This window comes from Thalassophryne amazonica, chromosome 6, assembly GCF_902500255.1.
Source record: "Thalassophryne amazonica chromosome 6, fThaAma1.1, whole genome shotgun sequence".
NCBI lineage: Eukaryota > Metazoa > Chordata > Actinopteri > Batrachoidiformes > Batrachoididae > Thalassophryne > Thalassophryne amazonica.
Genome location: NC_047108.1, coordinates 42,404,210 through 42,423,776, shown reverse-complemented (window position 1 = coordinate 42,423,776; position 19,567 = coordinate 42,404,210). Strand labels below are relative to the sequence as shown.

General features: G+C 50.2%; 1 protein-coding gene across 1 annotated transcript in view; it reads right to left on the bottom strand.

Moving 5' to 3' along the window:
- cfap126 (cilia and flagella associated protein 126) overlaps window positions 1-19,443 on the bottom strand; it is a 38,411-nt gene extending 18,968 nt beyond the window's left edge. The window contains exons 1-4 of the mRNA XM_034171477.1: window positions 19,362-19,443; window positions 19,198-19,260; window positions 18,999-19,073; window positions 15,276-15,476 (exon numbers count right to left, since the gene is read on the bottom strand). Coding sequence (XP_034027368.1) covers window positions 15,276-15,476; window positions 18,999-19,073; window positions 19,198-19,260; window positions 19,362-19,388 — 366 coding nt within the window. The 5' untranslated portion in view covers window positions 19,389-19,443. The remainder of the gene's footprint in view (window positions 1-15,275; window positions 15,477-18,998; window positions 19,074-19,197; window positions 19,261-19,361) is intronic.
- Between the last annotated feature and the right edge of the window lie 124 nt (window positions 19,444-19,567).

Here is a 19,567-nt window from a genome sequence, read left to right as displayed (position 1 = left end):
ACTTGGCCTTTTATATCACAGTATATTGACCTTTCTTGTTGTGTGGGCCGCTGAAGAGGAGGTACTGCTGGCCCACCACCACCAGATGGCGCCCTGCTTGGAGTGCGGGCTCCAAGCACGAGAGGGCGTTGGAGCCACTGGGAGTGACAGCTGTCGCTTATCAGCACCAGCTGTCACTCATCACCATCACTACAAAGACCGGACTGCAACTCCACCTCCTCGCCGAGAAATCAGCTACCGAACAAGGTAACTTTCTCTGCTGTGATATCGTTGTCTAAATATATATTGGTCTGTGTGCAGCCGTGTTCCTGCGGTCTCTATCGGAGGCTGGATTGGCAGACAGTGAGAGGACGACGTTCTTCGCCTCTCACTCCATCCAGGAAAGAGACCAACAGGAGCTGCACGGGTGACGCTGTATCTGGAGGTGGAGGTTCTCCCTCCCGGAGGAAATACTCAGGGAACAATTACTGGGTGTGTCTTCACACACCCACCATTAACTGTTTCTGTTTCTGCCAGCAGTACCTGGTCTGACAGCTGGAGACGGTGGCCACCTGGGACCCAGGACTTGGCGGCTCCGGTGTTCTTCAGATCCATTGGCAGTGGAAGCTGTGTGGGATCCGGCTCTTCTCTGGACAGACGTCTTCTATCCTCGAGCCTGCCCACACGTCACCTTGTGTATGATTGACTGTACTCCTCAACTGCAATTGTCTGTATTCCGTTGTGCAATTCACAACATTAAATTGTTACTTTTTGGCTCATCCATTGTCCGTTTATTACCGCCCCCTGTTGTGGGTCCGTGTCACTACACCTTCCCAACAGGATTTTTCGGCCAACGTCATGGATCCTGAGGGGCGTCAACCATCGCTTGAACAGCCAATGGAAGAGCGAGGTGAACAGGCGTCAGCAGGAGACGTGTTAGGTGAGCTGCAGCAAATCTTAACCGCTTTCACTGCTCGGTTGGACTTAGTCACTGAGCAGAATGTTATTCTCAATCGGAGGATGGAGGCTCTCACCGCCCGGGTGGAAGCGCAAGCTCATGGCGCTGCTGCAGCACCTCCTCCTGCTGACCGGAGGCCTGAATCAGACATTCCGCTGGTCGTTCAACGACCCCCCCCCCACCATCCCCTGAAGCTTACATAAGCCCTCCGGAGCCGTACGGAGGCTGTGTTGAGACGTGCGCGGACTTCTTAATGCAGTGCTCGCTCGTCTTTTCACAGCGTCCCGTCATGTACGAGTCAGACGCCAGCCGGGTGGTTTACATAATAAATTTGCTTCGAGGAGAGGCACGCGCCTGGGCTACGGCGCTGTAGGTTTGTGAGGAGTTCAAACAGGTTTTTGATCACCCCCATAGAGGCGAATCTGCTTCTAACTTGCTGCTGTCAATCAGACAGGGGCGTCGGAGTGCAGCGGAGTACGCAGTCGACTTCCGCATTGTGGCAACAAGGTCCGGCTGGAACAACGTTGCGCTCCGCGCCACCTTCGTAAATTGACTGTCTCTGGTCCTGAAGGAGCATTTACTGGCTAAGGACGAACCGCGGGATTTCGATGGGCTTGTTGATCTGGTTATACGATTAGATAACCGATTAGAGGAACACCGTTGGGAGCAGGGTGGGGGGCGTGGCCGGGCACGAGCCGTCCCTCTTCCTTCCGGGTCCGAAAGGGTGCCGCCTTCCCCACGCTCCACAGCCCGTGACTCCCGTGTGGCAACAGCTCCCCCTGCTGATGAAGCTATGGACACGAGCAGGGCCAAAGTTAAATCAAATAACAGACAACGGAGGCTGGCCCGCGGGGAGTGTTTTTTCTGTGGCTCGAGTGAGCACCTACAGAGGAACTGCCCCAAGCGGTTAAACGACAATGCCCGCCCTTAGAAACTGGGCTAAGGGTGGGCCATAACATGCACGCGGGAAACCCCGCAAATCCGCACGCATCCCAGTTACGATCCTGAGTGGGGATCTGACCCTTCATGCCCCAGCACTGGTAGACACGGGGTCGGAAGGGAATCTGCTGGACAGCAGATGGGCAAGGGAAGTTGGGCTCCCTCTAGTGGCTCTACCTTCACCATTGAAGTTATGGGCACTAGATGGCACCCTTCTTCCATTAATCACACACCAGACACAACCAGTGACATGGTGGTGTCTGGTAATCACAGGGAGGAGATTGTGTTTATGTAACATCTTCTACCTCCCGTGTGATTTTGGGTTATCCTTGGATGATAAAGCACAATCCCCGGATTGATTGGCCGTCTGGGGTTGTGGCTCAGTGGAGCAAAACCTGCCACCGGGAGTGTCTTGGATCCTCGGTTCCGCCTGGTGTGACAGCTAGTGAGGAGGTTAAAGTCCCCCCCAATCTGACGGCGGTGCCATGTGAGTACCACGATCTTGCTGACGTTTTCAGCAAAGATCTGGCACTCACCCTTCCCCCGCACCGTCCGTATGATTGTGCCATTGATTTGATACCGGGCGCTGAGTACCCGTCCAGCAGGCTGTACAACCTCTCACGTCCGGAACGCGAATCAATGGAGACCTACATCCGGGACTCGTTAGCTGCCGGGCTGATCCGGAACTCCACCTCCCCGATGGGTGCTGGTTTCTTTTTTGTGGGCAAGAAAGACGGCGGACTCCGTCCATGCATTGATTACAGGGGGCTGAACGAGATCACGGTTCGCAACCGATACCCTCTACCCCTGTTAGATTCACTGTTCACGCCCCTGCATGGAGCCCAAATTTTCACAAAACTGGATCTTAGGAATGCGTACCACCTGGTTCAGATCCAGAAGGGAGACGAATGGAAGACGGCATTTAACACCCCGTTAGGTCATTTTGAGTACCTGGTCATGCCGTTCGGCCTCACTAACGCCCCCGCAACGTTCCAAGCTTTGGTAAATGATGTCTTGTGAGACTTCCTGCATTGGTTTGTCTTTGTATATCTAGACGATATACTCATCTTTTCCCCGGATCCTGAGACTCATGTTACACATGTACGTCAGGTCCTGCAGCGGTTGTTGGAGAACCGGCTGTTTGTGAAGGGCGAGAAGTGCGAGTTCCACCGTACTTCTTTGTCCTTCCTGGGGTTTATTATCTCCTCCAACTCCGTCGCCCCTGATCCGGACAAGATTGCGGCGGTGAGAGATTGGCCCCAACCAACAAACCGTAGGAAACTACAGCAGTTCCTCGGTTTTGCTAATTTTTACCGGAGGTTCCTCAAAGGCTACAGTCAGGTAGTTAGCCCCCTGACAGCCCTGACCTCCACAAAGTCCCCTTCACCTGGTCGGATCAGTGCGAAGCCGCGTTTAGGGAGTTGAAATGCCGGTTTTCGACTGCGCCAGTTCTGGTGCAGCCCGATCCAAAACGCCAGTTTATAGTCGAAGCGGATGCCTCTGACTCAGGGATAGGAGCCATGCTATCCCAGAGCGGGGAGTCCGACAAGGTTCTCCACCCATGTGCCTACTTTTCCCGCAGGTTGACTCCGGCTGAAAGGAACTATGACGTCGGCAATCGGGAACTTCTTGCGGTGAAGGAGGCTCTGGAGGAGTGGAGACACCTGTTGGAGGGAGCTTCGGTACCATTCACGGTTTTCACGGACCATCGGAACCTGGAGTACATCCGGACCGCCAAGCGTCTGAATCCCAGGCAAGCCCGCTGGTCACTGTTCTTCGGGCGTTTTGACTTTCAGATCACATACTGCCCCGGGACGAAGAACCAACGGTCTGACACCCTGTCCCGGGTACACGAGGAGGAAGTCAGGACCGAGCTGTCAGACCCAACGGAAACCATCATCCCCGAGTCCACTGTCGTGGCCACCCTTACCTGGGACCTGGAGAAGACCGTCCGGGAGGCCCTGACACGGAACCCGGACCCGGGGACTGGACCCAAGAACAAGATGTACGTCCCACCAGAAGACAGGGCTGCAGTCCTTGACTTCTGTCACGGTTCTAAACTCTCCTGCCACCCAGGGGTGCGAAGAACCGTGGCAGTGGTCCGGCAGCGCTTCTGGTGGGCGTCTCTGGAAGCCGATGTCTGGGAGTACGTCCAGGCCTGCACCACCTGCGCCAGGGGCAAAGCCGACCATCACAGGACCCAAGGCCTACTCCAGCCTCTGCCCGTGCCTCATCGCCCCTGGTCTCACATCGGCCTGGACTTTGTCACGGGCCTCCCGCCGTCCCAGGGCAAGACTACCATCCTCACGATAGTGGACCGGTTCTCCAAGGCGTCCCACTTCGTGGCCCTCCCGAAGCTCCCGACGGCCCAGGAGACTGCAGACCTCCTGGTCCACCACGTCGTGCGTCTGCATGGGATTCCATCCGACATTGTCTCAGACCGTGGTCCTCAGTTCTCCTCCCAGGTCTGGAGGAGTTTCTGCAGGGAACTGGGGGCCACCGTAAGTCTCTCGTCCGGGTACCACCCCCAGACGAATGGACAGGCAGAGTGGGCGAACCGGGAATTGGAGCAGGCCATCCGCTGAGTGACCTCCGCGCACGCAACGGCCTGGAGTGACCATCTGGCCTGGATCAAGTACGCTCATAATAGCCAAGTTTCATCTGCCACCGGCCTCTCCCCGTTCGAAGTATGTTTGGGGTACCAGCCCCCATTGTTTCCGCTTGTGGAGGGAGAGGTCGGGGTGCCCTCGGTCCAGGCCCATCTGAGGAAGTGCCGTCGGGTGTGGCGTACCGCCCGCTCTGCCCTGCTCAGAGCCCGGACGAGGGCTAAGGCCCATGCAGACCGCCGGCGTTCCCCGGCCCCTGCATACCAGCCCGGGCAGGAGGTTTGGCTATCCACGAAGGACATCCCCCTGCAGGTCGAAAGGGTCGGGGTTTCCAGTATCTGGTGGACTGGGAGGGTTATGGACCCAAAGAGCGCTCCTGGGTGAAGAGGAGCTTCATCCTGGACCCGGCCCTCCTGGCCGACTTCTACACCCGTCACCCGGACAAGCCTGGTCGGGCGCCAGGAGGTGTCTGTTGAGGGGGGGTCCTGTTGTGTGGGCCGCTGAAGAGGAGGTACTGCTGGCCCACCACCACCAGATGGCGCCCTGCTTGGAGTGCGGGCTCCAAGCACGAGAGGGCGTTGGAGCCGCTGGGAGTGACAGCTGTCACTTATCAGCACCAGCTGTCACTCATCACCATCACTACAAAGACCGGACTGCAACTCCACCTCCTCGCCGAGAAATCAGCTACCGAACAAGGTAACTTTCTCTGCTGTGATATCGTTGTCTAAATATATATTGGTCTGTGTGCAGCCGTGTTCCTGCGGGCTCTATCGGAGGCTGGATTGGCAGACAGTGAGAGGACGACGTTCTTCGCCTCTCACTCCATCCAGGAAAGAGACCAACAGGAGCTGCACGGGTGACGTTGTATCTGGAGGTGGAGGTTCTCCCTCCTGGAGGAACTACTCAGGGAACAATTACTGGGTGTGTCTTCACACACCCACCATTAACTGTTTCTGTTTCTGCCAGCAGTACCTGGTCTGACAGCTGGAGACGGTGGCCACCTGGGACCCAGGACTTGGCGGCTCCGGTGTTCTTCAGATCCATTGGCAGTGGAAGCTGTGTGGGATCCGGCTCTTCTCTGGACAGACGTCTTCTATCCTCGAGCCTGCCCACACGTCACCTTGTGTATGATTGACTGTACTCCTCAACTGCAATTGTCTGTATTCCGTTGTGCAATTCACAACATTAAATTGTTACTTTTTGGCTCATCCATTGTCCGTTTATTACCGCCCCCTGTTGTGGGTCCGTGTCACTACACCTTCCCAACAGGATTTTTCGGCCAACGTCATGGATCCTGAGGGGCGTCAACCATCGCTTGAACAGCCAATGGAAGAGCGAGGTGAACAGGCGTCAGCAGGAGACGTGTTAGGTGAGCTGCAGCAAATCTTAACTGCTTTCACTGCTCAGTTGGACTTAGTCACTGAGCAGAATGTTATTCTCAATCGGAGGATGGAGGCTCTCACCGCCCGGGTGGAAGCGCAAGCTCATGGCGCTGCTGCAGCACCTCCTCCTGCTGACCGGAGGCCTGAATCAGACATTCCGCTGGTCGTTCAACGACCCCCCCCCACCATCCCCTGAAGCTTACATAAGCCCTCCGGAGCCGTACGGAGGCTGTGTTGAGACGTGCGCGGACTTCTTAATGCAGTGCTCGCTCGTCTTTTCACAGCGTCCCGTCATGTACGAGTCAGACGCCAGCCGGGTGGTTTACATAATAAATTTGCTTCGAGGAGAGGCACGCGCCTGGGCTACGGCGCTGTAGGTTTGTGAGGGAGTTCAAACAGGTTTTTGATCACCCCCATAGAGGCAAATCTGCTTCTAACTTGCTGCTGTCAATCAGACAGGGGCGTCGGAGTGCAGCGGAGTACGCAGTCGGCTTCCGCATTGTGGCAACAAGGTCCGGCTGGAACAACGTTGCGCTCCGCGCCACCTTCGTAAATTGACTGTCTCTGGTCCTGAAGGAGCATTTACTGGCTAAGGACGAACCACGGGATTTCGATGGGCTTGTTGATCTGGTTATACGATTAGATAACCGATTAGAGGAACACCGTTGGGAGCAGGGTGGGGGGCGTGGCCGGGCACGAGCCGTCCCTCTTCCTTCCGGGTCCGAAAGGGTGCCGCCTTCCCCACGCTCCACAGCCCGTGACTCCCGTGTGGCAACAGCTCCCCCTGCTGATGAAGCTATGGACACGAGCAGGGCCAAAGTTAAATCAAATAACAGACAACGGAGGCTGGCCCGCGGGGAGTGTTTTTTCTGTGGCTCGAGTGAGCACCTACAGAGGAACTGCCCCAAGCGGTTAAACGACAATGCCCGCCCTTAGAAACTGGGCTAAGGGTGGGCCATAACATGCACGCGGGGAAACCCCGCAAATCCGCACGCATCCCAGTTACGATCCTGAGTGGGGATCTGACCCTTCATGCCCCAGCACTGGTAGACACGGGGTCGGAAGGGAATCTGCTGGACAGCAGATGGGCAAGGGAAGTTGGGCTCCCTCTAGTGGCTCTACCTTCACCATTGAAGTTATGGGCACTAGATGGCACCCTTCTTCCATTAATCACACACCAGACACAACCAGTGACATTGGTGGTGTCTGGTAATCACAGGGAGGAGATTGTGTTTTATGTAACATCTTCTACCTCCCGTGTGATTTTGGGTTATCCTTGGATGATAAAGCACAATCCCCGGATTGATTGGCCGTCTGGGGTTGTGGCTCAGTGGAGCAAAACCTGCCACCGGGAGTGTCTTGGATCCTCGGTTCCGCCTGGTGTGACAGCTAGTGAGGAGGTTAAAGTCCCCCCCAATCTGACGGCGGTGCCATGTGAGTACCACGATCTTGCTGACGTTTTCAGCAAAGATCTGGCGCTCACCCTTCCCCCGCACCGTCCGTATGATTGTGCCATTGATTTGATACCGGGCGCTGAGTACCCGTCCAGCAGGCTGTACAACCTCTCACGTCCGGAACGCGAATCAATGGAGACCTACATCCGGGACTCGTTAGCTGCCGGGCTGATCCGGAACTCCACCTCCCCGATGGGTGCTGGTTTCTTTTTTGTGGGCAAGAAAGACGGCGGACTCCGTCCATGCATTGATTACAGGGGGCTGAACGAGATCACGGTTCGCAACCGATACCCTCTACCCCTGTTAGATTCACTGTTCACGCCCCTGCATGGAGCCCAAATTTTCACAAAACTGGATCTTAGGAATGCGTACCACCTGGTTCAGATCCAGAAGGGAGACGAATGGAAGACGGCATTTAACACCCCGTTAGGTCATTTTGAGTACCTGGTCATGCCGTTCGGCCTCACTAACGCCCCCGCAACGTTCCAAGCTTTGGTAAATGATGTCTTGCGAGACTTCCTGCATTGGTTTGTCTTTGTATATCTAGACGATATACTCATCTTTTCCCCGGATCCTGAGACTCATGTTACACATGTACGTCAGGTCCTGCAGCGGTTGTTGGAGAACCGGCTGTTTGTGAAGGGCGAGAAGTGCGAGTTCCACCGTACTTCTTTGTCCTTCCTGGGGTTTATTATCTCCTCCAACTCCGTCGCCCCTGATCCGGACAAGATTGCGGCGGTGAGAGATTGGCCCCAACCAACAAACCGTAGGAAACTACAGCAGTTCCTCGGTTTTGCTAATTTTTACCGGAGGTTCCTCAAAGGCTACAGTCAGGTAGTTAGCCCCCTGACAGCCCTGACCTCCACAAAAGTCCCCTTCACCTGGTCGGATCAGTGCGAAGCCGCGTTTAGGGAGTTGAAATGCCGGTTTTCGACTGCGCCAGTTCTGGTGCAGCCCGATCCAAAACGCCAGTTTATAGTCGAAGCGGATGCCTCTGACTCAGGGATAGGAGCCATGCTATCCCAGAGCGGGGAGTCCGACAAGGTTCTCCACCCATGTGCCTACTTTTCCCGCAGGTTGACTCCGGCTGAAAGGAACTATGACGTCGGCAATCGGGAACTTCTTGCGGTGAAGGAGGCTCTGGAGGAGTGGAGACACCTGTTGGAGGGAGCTTCGGTACCATTCACGGTTTTCACGGACCATCGGAACCTGGAGTACATCCGGACCGCCAAGCGTCTGAATCCCAGGCAAGCCCGCTGGTCACTGTTCTTCGGGCGTTTTGACTTTCAGATCACATACTGCCCCGGGACGAAGAACCAACGGTCTGACACCCTGTCCCGGGTACACGAGGAGGAAGTCAGGACCGAGCTGTCAGACCCAACGGAAAACCATCATCCCCGAGTCCACTGTCGTGGCCACCCTTACCTGGGACCTGGAGAAGACCGTCCGGGAGGCCCTGACACGGAACCCGGACCCGGGGACTGGACCCAAGAACAAGATGTACGTCCCACCAGAAGACAGGGCTGCAGTCCTTGACTTCTGTCACGGTTCTAAACTCTCCTGCCACCCAGGGGTGCGAAGAACCGTGGCAGTGGTCCGGCAGCGCTTCTGGTGGGCGTCTCTGGAAGCCGATGTCTGGGAGTACGTCCAGGCCTGCACCACCTGCGCCAGGGGCAAAGCCGACCATCACAGGACCCAAGGCCTACTCCAGCCTCTGCCCGTGCCTCATCGCCCCTGGTCTCACATCGGCCTGGACTTTGTCACGGGCCTCCCGCCGTCCCAGGGCAAGACTACCATCCTCACGATAGTGGACCGGTTCTCCAAGGCGTCCCACTTCGTGGCCCTCCCGAAGCTCCCGACGGCCCAGGAGACTGCAGACCTCCTGGTCCACCACGTCGTGCGTCTGCATGGGATTCCATCCGACATTGTCTCAGACCGTGGTCCTCAGTTCTCCTCCCAGGTCTGGAGGAGTTTCTGCAGGGAACTGGGGGCCACCGTAAGTCTCTCGTCCGGGTACCACCCCCAGACGAATGGACAGGCAGAGTGGGGCGAACCGGGAATTGGAGCAGGCCATCCGCTGAGTGACCTCCGCGCACGCGACGGCCTGGAGTGACCATCTGGCCTGGATCAAGTATGCTCATAATAGCCAAGTTTCATCTGCCACCGGCCTCTCCCCGTTCGAAGTATGTTTGGGGTACCAGCCCCCATTGTTTCCGCTTGTGGAGGGAGAGGTCGGGGTGCCCTCGGTCCAGGCCCATCTGAGGAAGTGCCGTCGGGTGTGGCGTACCGCCCGCTCTGCCCTGCTCAGAGCCCGGACGAGGGCTAAGGCCCATGCAGACCGCCGGCGTTCCCCGGCCCCTGCATACCAGCCCGGGCAGGAGGTTTGGCTATCCACGAAGGACATCCCCCTGCAGGTCGAAAGGGTCGGGGTTTCCAGTATCTGGTGGACTGGGAGGGTTATGGACCCAAAGAGCGCTCCTGGGTGAAGAGGAGCTTCATCCTGGACCCGGCCCTCCTGGCCGACTTCTACACCCGTCACCCGGACAAGCCTGGTCGGGCGCCAGGAGGTGTCTGTTGAGGGGGGGTCCTGTTGTGTGGGCCGCTGAAGAGGAGGTACTGCTGGCCCACCACCACCAGATGGCGCCCTGCTTGGAGTGCGGGCTCCAAGCACGAGAGGGCGTCGGAGCCGCTGGGAGTGACAGCTGTCACTTATCAGCACCAGCTGTCACTCATCACCATCACTACAAAGACCGGACTGCAACTCCACCTCCTCGCCGAGAAATCAGCTACCGAACAAGGTAACTTTCTCTGCTGTGATATCGTTGTCTAAATATATATTGGTCTGTGTGCAGCCGTGTTCCTGCGGGCTCTATCGGAGGCTGGATTGGCAGACAGTGAGAGGACGACGTTCTTCGCCTCTCACTCCATCCAGGAAAGAGACCAACAGGAGCTGCACGGGTGACGTTGTATCTGGAGGTGGAGGTTCTCCCTCCTGGAGGAACTACTCAGGGAACAATTACTGGGTGTGTCTTCACACACCCACCATTAACTGTTTCTGTTTCTGCCAGCAGTACCTGGTCTGACAGCTGGAGACGGACTTGGCAGCTCCGGTGTTCTTCAGATCCGTTGGCAGTGGAAGCCGTGTGGGATCCGGCTCTTCTCTGGACAGACGTCTTCTATCCTCGAGCCTGCCCACACGTCACCTTGTGTATGATTGACTGTACTCCTCAACTGCAATTGTCTGTATTCCGTTGTGCAATTCACAACATTAAATTGTTATTTTTTGGCTCATCCATTGTCCGTTCATTACCACCTCCTGTTGTGGGTCCGTGTCACTACACCTTCCCCTTCTCAATCATATCATTGAGCTTCATCTTTTTACCAGTCACAACATTCACATGGCATCTTACTAATTTAGAAGATCTTCATTTAGCCTGGAAAAAGAGTCTGTTGCTCTATAAAAAAGCCCTCCATAAAGCTAGGACATCTTACTACTCATCACTAATTGAAGAAAATAAGAACAACCCCAGGTTTCTTTTCAGCACTGTAGCCAGGCTGACAAAGAGTCAGAGCTCTAGTGAGCCGAGTATTCCTTTAACTTTAACTAGTAATGACTTCATGACTTTCTTTGCAAATAAAATTTTAACTATTAGAGAAAAAATTATTCATAACCATCCCAAAGACATATCTTTATGTTCTAATGCTTTCAGTAATGCTGGTATTTGGTTAGACTCTTTCTCTCCGATTGTTCTGTCTGAGTTACTTTCATTAGTCACTTCCTCCAAACCATCAACATGTCTATTAGACCCCATTCCTACCAGGCTGCTCAAGGAAGCCCTACCGTTAATTAATGCTTCGATCTTAAATATGATCAATCTATCTTTATTAGTTGGCTATGTACCACAGGCTTTTAAGGTGGCAGTAATTAAACCATTACTTAAAAAGCCATCACTTGACCCAGCTATCTTAGCTAATTATAGGCCAATCTCCAACCTTCCTTTTCTCTCAAAAATTCTTGAAAGGGTAGTTGTAAAACAGCTAACTGATCATCTGCAGAGGAGTGGTCTATTTGAAGAGTTTCAGTCAGGTTTCAGAATTCATCATAGTACTGAAACAGCATTAGTGAAGGTTACAAATGATCTTCTTATGGCCTCAGACAGTGGACTCATCTCTGTGCTCGTCCTGTTAGACCTCAGTGCAGCTTTTGATACTGTTGACCATAAAATTTTATTGCAGAGATTAGAGCATGCCATAGGTATTAAAGGCACTGCGCTGCAGTGGTTTGAATCATATGTATTTATCTAATAGATTACAATTTGTTCATATAAATGGGGAATCTTCTTCACGGACTAAGGTTAATTATGGAGTTCCACAAGGTTCTGTGCTAGGACCGATTTTATTCACTTTATACATGCTTCCATTAGGCAGTATTATTAGAAAGCATTGCTTAAATTTTCATTGTTACGCAGATGATACCCAGCTTTATCTATCCATGAAGCCAGAGGACACACACCAATTAGTTAAACTGCAGGAATGTCTTTCAGACATAAAGACATGGATGACCTCTAATTTCCTGCTTTTAAATTCAGATAAACTGAAGTTATTGTACTTGGCCCCACAAATCTTAGAAACATGGTGTCTAACCAGATCCTTACTCTGGATGGCATTACCCTGACCTCCAGTAATACTGTGAGAAATCTTGGAGTCATTTTTGATCAGGATACATCCTTCAATGCGCATATTAAGCAAATATGTAGGACTGCTTTTTTGCATTTGCGCAATATCTCTAATATCTAATATCTCTATCTCTTATTATCAGGTTGTCCTAAAAGTTCCCTGAAAAGCCTTCAGTTAATTCAAAATGCTGCAGCTAGAGTACTGACAGGGACTAGAAGGAGACAGCATATTTCACCCATATTGGCTTCTCTTCATTGGCTCCCTGTTAATTCCAGAATAGAATTTAAAATTCTTCTTCTTACTTATAAGGTTTTGAAAAATCAGGTCCCATCTTATCTTAGGGACCTCATAGTACCATATCACCCCAATATAGCACTTCGCTCTCAGACTGCAGGCTTACTTGTAGTTCCTAGGGTTTGTAAGAGTAGAATGGGAGGCAGAGCCTTCAGCTTTCAGGCTCCTCTCCTGTGGAACCAGCTCCCAATTCGGATTAGGGAGACAGACACCCTCTCTACTTTTAAGATTAAGCTTAAAACTTTCCTTTTGAAAAAGCTTATAGTTAGGACTGGATCAGGTGACCCTGAACCATCCTTTAGTTATGCTGCTATAGACTTAGACAGCTGGGGGGTTTCCCATGATGCACCCAGTGTTTCTTTTTATTCACCTCTTTTTGCTCTGTAAGCACCACTCTGCTTTTAATCATTGGTGATTGATCTCTGCTCTCTTCCACAGCATGTCTTTTTCCTGATTCTCTCCCCTCAGCCCCAACCAGTCCCAGCAGAAGACTGCCCCTCCCTGAGCCTGGTTCTGCTGGAGGTTTCTTCCTGTTAAAAGGGAGTTTTCCTTCCCACTGTCGCCAAGTGCTTGCTCATAGGGGGTCGTTTTGACCGTTGGGGTTTTTCTGTAATTATTGTATGGCTTTTGCCTTACAATATAAAGCGCCTTGGGGTGACTGTTGTGATTTGACGCTATATAAATAAAATTGATTTGATTTGATTCAAAGTTCTGACTCTCACTTGCATACTTCTAAACTTCCTCCTCTCTCCGTGCCTTTGTACATGCTCTCCCCCTCTGGTTCCTCTTCGCCCAACAGAAGCACAGATTTTGCCGGCCCCCTGCTGGTGATCCAGCACAAAATTTGATTTGTGATCTGCAAGTTTGTTTTGCAAAAACATGTCATGTCACATGCCCTTGCTGATAAAACCCTCCTCCAGGCTTGGGACCAGCACTCAGAATGCATTGGTTTTTGCACCACAGGTGGCAACATTTGTCTGGTGCATCACCAGCTATATAACTTCATGGTGGAGTGCTACAGAGAAGGATTTTCTTCAGAAGATGTGAAAATTCAGTTTGTCAGATGCCACACAGGAAACAAGCCTAGATTTGTTCTGTTTCCTTGTATGAAACTCTTTCTCTGTTCATCCTCACTGTGAATCTGTCACTGCTGATGCCACAGACAAAAGATGCAGTGTGCCAAGTTTCCCCATTCAGACACAGAAGCCTGTAATTGCTGCAGAGTTGTCTTTCTGGCTTCCCTCACTTGTCTTCTTCTTGCACAGTCATTCAGTTTTTGAGAGCTGCCTATACACCAGACAGATTTACCACACAGTACCATACGGTTTGTATTTCATAATGACTGTTGCAAATGAAGTCCAAGACATATTCAGTGACTTGGAAATGTTAATGTATACTCAACAAAAATATAAACGCAACACTTTTGGTTTTGCTCCCATTTTGTATGAGATGAACTGAAAGATCTAAAACTTTTTCCACATACACAATATCACCATTTCCCTCAAATATTGTTCACAAACCAGTCGAAATCTGTGATAGTGAGCACTTCTCCTTTGCTGAGATAATCCATCCCACTTCACAGGTGTGCCATACCAAGATGCTGATTAGACACCATGATTAGTGCACAGGTGTGCCTTATACTGCCCACAATAAAAGGCCACTCTGAAAGGTGCAGTTTTGTTTTATTGGGGGGGATACCAGTCAGTATCTGGTGTGACCACCATTTGCCTCATGCAGTGCAACACATCTCCTTCGCATCATCCGTGAAGAGAACACCTCTCCAACGTGCCAAACACCAGCGAATGTGAGCATTTGCCCACTCAAGTCGGTTACGACGACGAACTGGAGTCAGGTCGAGACCCCAATGAGGACAACGAGCATGCAGATGAGCTTCCCTGAGACGGTTTCTGACAGTTTGTGCAGAAATTCTTTGGTTATGCAAACCGATTGTTTCAGCAGCTGTCCGAGTGGCTGGTCTCAGACGATCTTGGAGGTGAACATGCTGGATGTGGAGGTCCTGGGCTGGTGTGGTTACACGTGGTCTGCGGTTGTGAGGCTGGTTGGATGTACTGCCAAATTCTCTGAAACGACTTTGGAGACGGCTTATGGTAGAGACATGAACATTCAATACACAAGCAACAACTCTGGTTGACATTCCTGCTGTCAGCATGCCAATTGCACGCTCCCTCAAATCTTGCGACATCTGTGGCATTGTGCTGTGTGATAAAACTGCACCTTTCAGAGTGGCCTTTTATTGTGGGCAGTCTAAGGCACACCTGTGCACTAATCATGGTGTCTAATCAGCATCTTGGTATGGCACACCTGTGAGGTGGGATGGATTATCTCAGCAAAGGAGAAGTGCTCACTATCACAGATTTAGACTGGTTTGTGAACAATATTTGAGAGAAATGGTGATATTGTGTATGTGGAAAAAGTTTTAGATCTTTGAGTCCATCTCATACAAAATGGGAGCAAAACCAAAAGTGTTGCGTTTATATTTTTGTTGAGTGTATATATCCCTTGATTGGTTGAAAGAAAATTGGTGATAAAAAAGAAAATTTTTGTCAACAAAAATCTTTGTATTTAGTTTGTAATTGCTTATGTCCTTTGAAAATGGAGGAACTGTGCATGAAAAGGGTTTTAATGCCTAAAGTTTGGGTTTTGCACGACAAGAACATCATGATTGTTTCATTTCAGTTCTACTGCGGTGGTGTAACTGGTTAAAAAAAGAAAGAACTTGTGGCACGTGTGAACAGTACACAGTAGATAAGATGATAATCAGCCTGTGATGCCCTTGAAACTAACGTCTCAACAATACATCTTTCCCCAGACCTTCCAGGGTAGCAGTGAAACAGGTTGCAGGAGTACCAGGAACTGTTTTGTGTATAATACATGTATAGTTGCAAGTTATATCGAATGCATGATCTGTATTGAGAAACACAGTGTTTTTGTTCTCTCAAAGACAAAGGGCTGTGTGGAGTCTAACCTGTTGTCTGACAAGCTGCAGCTGATCTGTGCTGATGCTGCCTCTGTGTGGCTGAGGCTTGTTACTGTGCTGTGGGACGAAGCCCCAGGACTTCAGTCTGTTCAGACCCTCCACAGAGCGGCTTGTGGGGTTGACGGAGTGGACTGGGAGACGGGCAGGGAGATCCCATGTACCCTTAAAGTCAGGCCAAGAGCTGCCCCTCTGTAACACCATACACACTCAGACATGAGGTACAGCAACAAACTTGCACAGAAGTAAACTGGTTCTTTAAATAAGTTTGCTTTTTTAACAACTCTAGACATGTAAATATATCATTAGCATTCAAGCCTCCAAATATTATACTCACCTTAGGCCATGGAAGAACCCATTAAATTTTGGCGGTGATCCGGATCTGGATCCAGATTCTCAATCAAGTTTCACTTTATATAGGCAGTGAAGGATTACAGTTAGCAGGATTACTTCAAAACTAATGCATGGATTTTGATGATTTTTTTTTAAACACAGATACATGTTAGGGCATGGAAGACGCCATTAAATTTTGTAGATGATCTGGATCTGGATTCTGAATCAAGTTTCATTTATATAGTCTTTGAAGTATTAGGTCAAAACTACTTCACAGATTCTCACTAAATTTGCACCACAGATAGATATTAGGGCATGGAAGATTACACTGAATTTTGGAGGTGATCTGGATCTGGATTCTGGATCAAGATTGAATTTATATATGCTTTGAAGGATTGCATCAAAATTACTTCAGGAATTCTCACCAAATTTGCACCACAGATGGATATTAGGGTATGGAAGATTCCACTAAATTTTTAGAGATAATCCAGATCTGGATTCTGGATCAGAATCAGAATCAGAATAAGTTTATTGCCACTGCCAATGAACAGGATTCACAGACTAGGAATTTGCTTTGATATAATGGTGCAACATTAAGCAGAAAACAATATACAATGCTAAGATAAAATATAAAATAGGTGCTAAAATAAGATAAAATATAAGATAAAATATGAAATATGAAAGGCTGTGTGCAACAGAAAAACAGAAAAACAGTGCAGTGGGAGGAGTGCAATTAAAAACCAAAGTTCATTTGTCTAAAGTGACCCGTGATAAAATGATAAAGTGACAGAGTTAAGGTTAAGGTGACTGAGTTATGAGGTGTTCATGAGTCTAACGGCAGAGGGGAAAAAACTGTTCTTATGGCGGGAGGTTCTGGTCCAGATGGACAGTAGCCTCCTGCCCGAGGGGAGTGGTTCGAACAGACCGTGTGCAGGGTGAGAAGGGTCAGCTGTGATCCGACCTGCTCGGCCCAGAGTCCTGGAGACGTACAGGTCGTGGAGAGATGGAAGGTTACAGCCGATCACCTTCTCAGCAGAGGCCACAATGCGCTGCAGTCTGTGTCTGTCCCTGGCTGTGGCCCCGGCGTACCACACCGTGATGGAGGAGCAGAGGATGGACTCGATGATGGCCGTGTAGAACTGCACCATCAGCTGGACAGGCAGCTTGGCCTTCTTCAGCTGCCGCAGGAAGTATATCCTCTGCTGGGCCTTCTTGATGAGGGAGCTGATGGTTGACTCCCACTTGAGGTCCTGGGTGATGGTGGTGCCGAGGAAGCGGTGACAGTCCACAGTGGTGATGGGGTTGTTGGTGAGGGAGAGGGAGGGCGGGTGGGCTGTGGCTTACCTGAAGTCCACGATCATCTCCACTGTTTTCTGGGCATTGAGCTCCAAGTTGTTGCTGCTGCACCAGGTCACCAGCCAGTCCACCTCCCTCCTGTAGGCAGACTCATCCCCATCCGAAATGAGTCAGATGAGGGTGGTGTCGTCCGCAAACTTGATGAGCTTTACGGAGTCGTGGCTGGAGGTGCAGCAGTTAGTGTACAGGGAGAAGAGCAGAGGGGAAAGGACACAGCCCTGTGGAGATCCTGTGCTGAGAGCCTGGGTGTTCGAGACATTCTTTCCCAGCCTCACACACTGACTCCGGTCCGTCAGGAAGTCTGTGATCCACCTGCAGGTGGAGTCGGGTACGTGGAGCAGAGAAAGCTTGTCCTGGAGCAAAGCCGGAAGGATGGTGTTGAATGCAGAGCTGAAGTCCACAAACAGGATCCTAGCATAGGTTCCTGGGGAGTCCAGGTGCTGCAGGATGGAGTGCAGGGCCAGGTTTATGACGTCATCTACAGGCCTGTTGGCTCTGTAGGCAAACTGCAGGGGGTCCAGGAGGGGGTTGGTGATGGACTTCAGGTGGGATAAAACCAGGCGTTCGAAGGTCTTCATGACTACAGACGTGAGAGCCACAGGCCTGTAGTCATTAAGTCCAGTGACGCGTGGTTTCTTGGGGACTGGAACTATGATGGAGGACTTGAAACAGACTGGAACATGGCATGACTCCAGGGAGGTGTTGAAGATCCCCGTGAAGACTGGGGCCAGCTCATCAGCGCAGTGTCTCAGGGTGGCAGGAGAGACACAGTCTGGGCCCGGGGCCTTACGTGGATTCAGCCTTTTGAAACGTCTTCTCACATCCTCCTCTTGGACCGAGAGGGCAGCGGGGGAGGGGAGCAGTGAGAGGGGGGAGGTCCAGAGTGTTTGAATATCCAGTTGTGTGGGGAGGTGTGAGTCCATGTCTTCAAAACGTGAATAGAAGACGTTCAGGTCGTTGGCCAGCTTCAGGTCGTCGATAGAACGAGGTGCTTTGGGCGATCAAGATTTCACTTTATATAGGCTTTCAAGGATTATTTCAAAACTACTTCATGGATTCTCACCAAATTTGCATCACAGATAAATATTAGGGCATGGACTCCACTGAAGTTTGGAGGTGATCCGGATCCAGATTGGTGGATATCAGAAATCTCTGACTGCTCTTGTTTTTTTTTTTTATTTTACCTCCAACAAGGAGGTTATGGTTTCAGCTCTGTTGGTTTGTCTGTTAGCAAGATTACGTAAAAATTATGGAACTGATTTTTGTACAACTTGGTGGAATGATGGGGTAGGGGTCAATGAGGAAACCATTTTCTTTTAGAGGGGATCTGACTGGGGAGAATCCAGGAATTGTTTTTTCTTCCTCTTCAGTATTGCGAGATGTGGCATATTTCAACATTTTAGTAAATGTCTCAAAAGATCATCTCTTACTTAAAAAAGGCACACACAAAGTGCTGATATCAGGTAAGATTTGGTGCAGATCCAGATAACAATCCAGATTTTGTGGATCATTATTGCTTGAGAAATTTAAGGTAATGTTGAAAAATACCTTAGCTTGCAATGTTAAATAAAGAGAAAACAAAATCACTAATATTTACAGAGATACATAGATGAATTTTGAAGCAGATCCCCACATTTCAACCCTTAATTCAGCTTCTCAAACACTGTAATCAGGGCATTCATTGTTTCTGGAAAGCTCGCTCCAGTTACTGGTGCCCTAATTAATATCCATGCATTTCCTTTTTAAGTAGTTTGAGGGAAAAGATTAACTTGCCTTATGTGACGCAATTGTCAAGGACGACTAGAACACTCACATTGATTGTCAACATTAATTTAACTTGACTACAGTGGTTTAAAAAAGTGAATTTGTGTAAAGCTTTGTGTGTATTATACAGTACAAAGTATTCACCATTCAATTATTGTATAAAGAATGATTTTAAATGATCTGATGAATGCTTTTTGTAGTCTCTGTGTACTGTGACATGTATGCAGATTGTAATGGCGTATACATTTGTGCTGTCGTCACCTTAACCACGCCTGGAAGCAAATGTCCTCTCTCATCTGCAATGAAGGTGGTGTGACCTTTACGTGTACTGGGTCTCTGCACACACACAAACACAAACTGATCTCACATCACATTTTAAGATGATACTGCTAATCCTGGATTATATCCACTGAGCAATGAAAACACAGTCTAACACAAACAGAATTGCTGAGATAAGTACCTCTTTGAAGTGTTTAGAAGGCCCCCAGTTCTGCAGCCTCTGCGGCTTGTAGGTGTACTCATACTGAAAATTGAAAGACTAAACTGGGTTACGCTGAGGAAATAAAGAAAACAAATCTAACATATACTTCTGTATTTGTATTGTGCAAATCTTTTCACACTTACCTGGTTTGCTGAATAATGAGATGACATTTCAACATCCCCTCACCAACGCTTGCCACGTTTGTTTGTTGCTCGTTGCATAGCAACCATCGTTTCTTAAAACTTTATTTACAAAATGATACGACATAAAACAGGTTTTCCTTTTTCTTAAACACGAGGCAATGTGGGCCTATTGTAATGAATGGATAATAAGTAAAAAAAAAAGTAAA